Source organism: Cicer arietinum, chromosome 2 (assembly GCF_000331145.2).
Source record: "Cicer arietinum cultivar CDC Frontier isolate Library 1 chromosome 2, Cicar.CDCFrontier_v2.0, whole genome shotgun sequence".
Lineage (NCBI taxonomy): Eukaryota > Viridiplantae > Streptophyta > Magnoliopsida > Fabales > Fabaceae > Cicer > Cicer arietinum.
Genome location: NC_021161.2, coordinates 37,063,107 through 37,070,879, shown reverse-complemented (window position 1 = coordinate 37,070,879; position 7,773 = coordinate 37,063,107). Strand labels below are relative to the sequence as shown.

Below are 7,773 nucleotides of genomic sequence, written 5' to 3'. Positions count from 1 at the left end.
AACCACATTGACTTTTCATTTTTTAGGTTAGAAGAATTTTTAAAATTTTTTATTTTTAAGAAAAATGAATTTAAAAAATATATTTATTTTTTTATTTTGCCACATCAACACTATTATACACATATTAATATCTTAAAGGCCACATTATATATTTTTAACAGAACTTATAAAAAATAACATTATATTTATGTAAGTGTATTATAACTTAAAAGTTAAGTAGCTAATGAGATATAAATTAAATGACTAAATCAAAAAATAAATAAATAATACTTATAGACATCAAAGGTAATTGAGAAAAATTTGAAAGAGTAATTTTTTTATCGTGTCGATAACTATTTTTTATTGACAACGTATGATAATCATGTTTACCAAAAGCCTAGAATTATGTTTATTATTAAAGAAATTATCAAGCAACCTCGTAGTTGTCAAAGTTTAAACACTTTACTTACCTCAATAACCCTTCAATAGCTCAATATTCTCGAAAGCCAATTAAATAATATATTATTTAATAAATCTACTTTTGATTTTCATACCTATTTATCTTGCCGAGTATATTCATATGTTTCAATACAATTAAATTCTTAAAAATTATAGTGATGAAAATCAAAGCTTTTAATTTGTGTTTCCTTTGTTCATTGTTTCTTTTATTTGTTGTGGCATCAGAGACATTAAAAGAAGGTAAACAATATACTAAAGAGTCAAAGAAAAATGTTTTGGTAGATAAGCTTGATGGTGGGAGAAAACCCATAGATATAGAATCTTTTTGATCAAAATATGCCCGTTGGTGCGGGAAATAAAACAAGGGAAGAAAGGATGATGGAAAAAGAAGCAAAGCAGAAGGAAAGGGAAACAAAGCAGAAGGACAAGCGCTGTAAAAGACCTCTTTGTTTTCTTATGTTATATGACTGTTTTTTTAAAAGCCTTTGACATCCATTTCCGGTCCATATTATATGACCTATATAAATGTAGTTACAAAAATAATAAGCTATTGATAACATTATACCAATATATAGTACACATATCGAATATTAGAAAATGGAAACCAAGGTCTATTATTATGTAACAATTTCAAAACAGAAAATATTTTCAAACAGAACAGATCAACAAATATCGAAAAGAAAATATTTATTATGTAACAATTTATTAGTTTTCGTGACAACAAGAAATTAATAAATATAGTACCTGAGACAATGTATCCAATTTTTTTTAAAGGAGGAGCAGTAGATGGGCGCACAGTACGTAGAGGAGATGAGGGTTCCAAGAGTAGAGGTGATGAGGGTTCGTAAATTTGTTTTAAATTTATTTATATTTATTTAAAGTAAATGATTTTTATTTAAAGTTAATGATTTTACAGCGCTTGTAGAATAAGCGCTGTAATAGGTCCTTTAATAATGTGAAAGCGCAATGCTTTTACAGCGCTTGTAACAAAATCACTCTAATAGGTCATTTAATTATTTGAAAGCGCATGTCTTTTACAACGCTTGTTAAAAAAGCGATGTAATAGGTCATTTAATTATTTGAAAGCGCATGTCTTCAATGGCTCAATAACCCTTCAATGGCTCAATATTCTCGAAAGCCAATTAAATAATATATTATTTAATAAATCTACTTTTGATTTTCATACCTATTTATCTTGCCGAGTATATTCATATGTTTCACAACAATTAAATTCTTAAAAATTGTAGTGATGAAAATCAAAGCTTTTAATTTGTGTTTCCTTTGTTCATTGTTTCTTTTATCTGTTGTGGCAACAGAGACATTAAAAGAAGGTAAACAATATACAAAAGAGTCAAAGAAAAATGTTTTGGTAGATAAGCTTGATGGTGGGCGAAAACCCATAGATATAGAATCTTTTGATCAAAATATGCTCATTGGTGCGGGAAATAAAACAAGGGAAGAAAGGATGATGAAAAAAGAAGCAAAGCAGACGGAAAGGGAAACAAAGCAGAAGGAAAGGGAAGCAAAGCAGAAGGAAAGCGAAGCGCAGAAGAATAGAGAGAAATATAGGAAATTTGAAGCATACTGGTCAAAGAAAACTAATAATGTACACATTTTGCCGAGAATATGGGAATCAGTGATGGAGACAAGAGCTGCGGAAAAGGAAGCAAAGCAAAAGAAAATAGCTTTGGCAAAGCAGGAGGAAAGGGAAGCAAAGCAGAAGGAAATGGAAGCAAAGCAGAAGGAAAGCGAAGCACAGAAGAATAAAGAGAAATATAGGAAATTTGAAGCATACTGGTCAAAGAAAACTAATAATGTACACATTTTGCCGAGAATATGGGAATCAGTGATGGAGACAAGAGCTGCGGAAAAGGAAACAAAGCAAAAGAAAATAGCTTTGGCAAAGGAAGCAAAGCAGAAGGCAAAGAAAATAGCAAGGGAAGAAAGGGAAAGGGAAATGGGAAGGGTCAGAAAAAGCCCAACGAGGAGAAATAAAACAAGGGAATAAAGGGAAAGGGAAAGGGAATGGGAATGGGTCAGATAGAAGGCCAAAGTATTATTAGTTGTAAAAATAAAATATAAAATAAAACATACACTATAAATATGCAAAATAGTAATAATATTAAGATTGACGTTGTATACCTTTCAAAAAAATATTGATGGTATATGTTTTACATACCATGTATTATTATTTATGTAAACTTATGTATGTGATCTTTTTTTTTTTTTTATTATAACAGATTCGCTTCTTTAATCTCATTTAGTTCCTTTATTTATAATTTATGGACAATTAATTAATTATTTTTTATCAACAAATGTCAAGATAAAAATCCATCTTGAATAACTATTAATAATTTTAATTTTTTACAATAGTTTTTATTAAAAATAATGAATTCATGATCCTCTTCTTTACTATACCTATTAGATAACCAACTTTTTAAAACTGAATCTAAATGAGAATTCAAATTTATGATCATAAATGAACAAATAGTAGAAATATGCCAAAACAAATATCCCATCGCACGAAATAAAATTATTCCCTCAAAAACTAAACCATTTAAATTATGTGGAATGTGTTCAATTTAAGATCCTTGGTGCGATGGGAGCAATAGGTGTTGATGTCAAGGTTAAATTGTGGGTCAATGTGAGGGAAATAAAGTCTAGTCTTATGAACATGGAAGGTTAATTTTTAAAAGAGTCTTCTTTTGGGGATCAATTTGAACGATTCTTGGTTGAAGAGACGATAAAGGTACTTTAACAATCCAAATTTTATAATAAATTATTTTATTGATGAAATATAATTTTAAATAATTAAACTGGTGTTAAAATTATTTTAGAATATAAGTTAATTAAATTTAAGATTAATTTTCTTTATATGATGTTTTAATCTTGTACATGTTAGACTAAATGAGTAATATAAATATCAAAGATTATATTTTTATATTTTATAGTGTACACATTTTAAAATATAAGATTTTAGGTGATTTTACGCATATGTGTGTTTGTAGTTAATTTCATATTTCCTTGTATGCTGACTAATGTTAAGTGTGCACACAATTATATTTAATTATTTTTAAATTTATCTTATTTTAATTAATTATTTTATAAATAATTATCTTGAGATATTAGTAATATTGATATTGATTTTATTTATTTCTATATAGTTGTTACGGTAAGATGATTTTATACATATTCATTTTGATATAGTAATTAATATAACTTGTTGATGTTTGATTTATTTATTTTATCATTTCGACTAATCTATGAAGATGATGTATTTTTATGTTATTATTTTGAAAACATATTATAGTAATAATTATAGTTACTATTTTGAGTATGAGAGTTTTGACTAAAATTAGATTTATCTATGTTAAGAAAAAATATTATTATGTTAGAATGAGAGTTTTGACTAAAATTAGATTTCCTAGAAAATGAATTTTTGACCAGACGACTGTTTACACCTTTATTTTTTTACTTCTGCATATTAATTTTGAGCTATTACAGGTTGGATTTTTATTTCCTACACCCGCTGCCTCAGACTTTACTATCTTGTGTTGGACCTTACAATTTTACTCTTGTACCTCTATATTTGCTATCTACACCACTCATTTTGCAATTAAAAAAATAAAAGTTGAAAATCAGACTAATGGCAGCGAAACAATTTTTCTCTCAAATTCATTTCCACCAATTCTTAATCGTTTGAATCGATCCCAATCTCTGTCCACACAAAATTGCCCACTAAATCCATTTTTGGTGTCAATTTTATAAATTGTGGCTCTGTTTCATAAAAAACAACTGCATATCTTTCGTTGGACGAGCTATTTTTGGAAAATTCCGATCACCACATTTGTCGACTCAAAAAAATGGCATCGTTTTTGGATTCCTCTCGTCGAAACCTTCAAGAAAAAACTACTCATTTGCATTTTGCGTTGAAATTGAAGTCGTACCATTTTGGCGCTCAAACGAGTTGGTAAGACTTTTTTTTACAGTTATTCTCATCGTTTTGACTCCACTTTAATTTCCTAAAATTATTATTAATTATTTAACAATTATTTTTATGCTCTGCATAATTTTTCAATCGCGTCTCGACGATTTTGTGAACTCGCTGTTTATTCGGATTCGCTCGTTGTACCTTGTCGGTCTACTGTTGCAGTTGAAAACTTCCATTGATTTTTGTGTTTGAGAAAACATCTAAATAAGGTAAGGATTGAAAGAGCGTTTGAATTCATGAGTATAATATATTGTGAGATGAACGGGAAAACTGTATTTCCCAAGAATTCATCCAGGACTCGCTACGTACAACAATAACCTTTTGAGGGATACATTAATTAATATGCAAATATGGAAAATGTGAGAATAAAATGTGGAATAGAAATATTTATAAGGTGTTGATTGATTTAAAACCCTGAGTATTTTTCCAGCAACTCTCAAGACGTAATTCTTTCTCACCTCATCAAGAACAAAAGCAGTCTGCAAACGAAATAAAGATATAGTTTGAGTAAAGTATTTCAATGGAAAAAATAATAAATTACAAAAGAGTGGATCAAAAAATTTATCTGTATATCATTCCACAATATATCTTTGGCATCCTTCAACGCCTTATTTCTCCAGTCATCGATTGTAATAGGGATATTTTGACGAACAACAGCTCCAATGTAACTTACAAACATGGAGTTGTTGGGGTCGATTGGCTGACCACTTTCATTCCATCCAACCTAATAAACTCATATAGTAAGTACATGCTTTCAAAAAAGATAAAAAATAAACAGCAAACAGAGTATAGTATAAGGAGATGAGGGTTCCTATAGTAGAGGTGATGAAGGTTCGTAATTTTGTTTTAAATTTGTTTTTATTTATTTAAAGTAAATGATTTTTATTTAAAGTGAATGAGTGAATGATTTTACAGTCCATTTGTAGAATAAGCGCTCAAATAGGTCCTTCAATTATGTGACCTTTTACAGCGCTTATAACAAAAGCGCTCTAATAGGTCATTTATTTATTTGAAAGCGCATGTCTTTTACAGCGCTTGTAAAAAAAGCGCTGTAATAGGTCATTTAATTATTTGAAAGTGCAAGTCTTTTACAGCGCTTGTCAAAAAAGCGTTGTAAAACATTATGTGAGGGCGCTTCATTATACAGCGCTTGTGTAAAAGCACTGTAAAAGCCTTGTAAAAATTATGTGCAAACGCTATATGACTCTACAATAGCGCTTGTCAAAAAAGTGTTGTTATATGCTCCGTTATTTTTAAAATATATTTAGAAGAGCGTTTGTATTTAGTAAGTGCTGTAAAAGGCGCGCTATAAAATGTCATTTTTGGCGTAGTGGTTTAAATATACAGACAATTTGTTTATCACTCTTAAAAAAAAAAAAATTTTGGTAGGATTAAATGTTTGGCTATATGGTTATTTGTTTTCTGTTTAAATAGAAGAAATACAAAACGCGTTACTATCAAAACGGGCGTTACTATATTTGTTGATGTTATTATTAGTATTTTGTATGTTTAATTGAAAATGCAAACTTACATTGTCTACACTATATTAGTTGCTATCATTGCAAAATTTGTCTACACTACATTGGCAACACTATATTCAAAACATGCGTTACTATTAGTTGTTGTTACTATTAGTATTTTGTTTGTTTAATTGAAGATGCATACTTACATTGTCTACACTATATTAGTTGTTGTCACTGCAAAATTTGTCTACACTACATTGTTATCTTGACTATGCTATGTTAGTGCAGACCAATAAATTTGACTGGGATATAATTCCAAAACTTTCAGACATGAAATTCTTCCTCTAAACAATTTATGTGACGGCTTGTCTTCTTAGCTTCATCTTGGGTCCTTGAGCACAGGTTTTTAGTGTTTTTCATGCAAAAGAACAAGATTACTCTTTTGATATACATTTTTATTCTTTCCTCAAATTTTACTTTTAGCTTGAAGGATTCCTACTACACATCTATTTTATACTACTTCCTCGGTGAATTGTTGAGACTTGAGAGAGACAGAGAGAAATATACTACTTTATTTACAAGCATGCTTACCTCAGGGTAAATCTCCTTCCTCTCTGGGAGCGAATAAATGATCAAATTCTGAACACCTCGAATCTGTTGAGTAAGAGGAAAATAAGAGCATATAAAAATAATTTCAAAACTGCCAAAACATACCACTTTTAAATACTAAAGAAAATAACTACATGAAAGAAAGGGAGGAGAAAATCTATTTCTCCGTGCACAACCTTATATCTGTGGTAAAAATGAGACCTCTCTGTGTAAAGCATAATTTTTCTTTTCCCTTCATAGAACCAAAGACGTGCACGAGAAATATCACGTTGGCTTGTATACCTAAATTAAAAAAACCCACACATAAATCACAATGGAACATGAGAGCTACATTTTAAGAAGATAAAAAATGCATTATGAAGTTATGATCAAATAAAAATCAAACTGATAAATTCATGCTATGATGGCACAAGAATGGAAATGGCTCCTTGATACGAATAAAAATAGGTTTGGGAATGTATATGTGAGAAGGAATAAAAAGAATGTTAGTTAGTTAGTTTTCTTTTGAGCAGGAATAAAAAGAATGTTAGTTAGTTAGTTTTCTTTTGAGCTTAGCTGTCATTTTGTTAGAAATTGGAGCCAAAACAGATTACTATAAATAGCAATCTGTTAGGAGCAGTTAGGGGGTTGTTAGGGAAGAAGTAGAATTGGTTGGACTGATTCATAAGGAATCAGGAATTTTCTTCTCTAAGCTTGTAACATATTCTTCATTGCAAAATAATACATTCAATTCAGAAACACCTTGATTCTTAATAGCATTCTTCTATTCTATCCCTAATTCCTCTTCTCTGAGTTACAAGTTGTAACACTGGTATCAGAGACACCGATTCTAGTGTCCTGTGATCGGTTGTTTCCGCTGCGATTGCGTATGGTTTTGACGAGAAACATGGCTTGTTCTTCGGATGATTGGAATTTAGAGAGAGAAGAAATACGCACGAGGCTTGACCTAAATGAAGCGAGGACGAAGAAAACCGAAGAATTGCTTGCTGCAATCGCAAGCAAATTAGGAGTGCGATCTGATGACGATCATGGTGATGGAGGCAGTGAGATCGGAGATCGTGAATGCATCAGGGAGAAAGGGCAAAATCGTTGGCGGAAATTGGAAATCCCAATTTTTTCCGGTGAGGACGCTTTTGGTTGGACACGCAAGCTAGATCGCTATTTTTCGTTGCAAGTGGTCTAAGAAGAAGAGAAAATGCAGGCGATTCTGTTAGCATTGGAAGGAAGAGCTTTAAGCTGGTTTCAATGGTGGGAGAGGTGCAATCCAAATCC

General features: G+C 30.5%; 1 protein-coding gene and 1 long non-coding RNA gene across 3 annotated transcripts; one reads left to right on the top strand and one right to left on the bottom strand.

Annotated features, from left to right (window-relative positions):
• The first annotated feature begins 560 nt into the window (after positions 1–560).
• LOC140919478 (uncharacterized) lies at positions 561–2,657 on the top strand. Of its 2 annotated transcripts, none has more exons than XR_012162077.1 (3): positions 561–871; positions 1,213–1,278; positions 1,755–2,164. XR_012162077.1 is itself a non-coding variant. In XM_073365525.1 (3 exons), exon 3 carries the CDS (start codon positions 1,865–1,867, stop codon positions 2,444–2,446), a length of 582 nt encoding a protein of 193 aa, XP_073221626.1. In that variant the 5' UTR covers positions 561–871; positions 1,213–1,269; positions 1,755–1,864; the 3' UTR covers positions 2,447–2,657. The 2 variants fall into 2 exon arrangements, 1 of the variants encoding a protein (XP_073221626.1); XM_073365525.1 differs by having other exon boundaries at positions 1,213–1,269; positions 1,755–2,657.
• Positions 2,658–4,634: 1,977 nt separating this feature from the next.
• On the bottom strand, positions 4,635–7,748 carry LOC101494015 (uncharacterized). The gene is made up of 3 exons (XR_012161940.1): positions 6,678–7,748; positions 6,484–6,546; positions 4,635–5,153 (listed from the first exon to the last, which is right to left on the bottom strand). It is a non-coding gene; the product is annotated as an uncharacterized lncRNA (long non-coding RNA).
• Positions 7,749–7,773: the final 25 nt, after the last annotated feature.

Coding starts and splice junctions, on each gene's coding strand:
- LOC140919478 (XM_073365525.1), top strand. CDS start 1,865: ATGCTCATTGGTGCGGGAAATAAAACAAGGGAAGAAAGGATGATGAAA.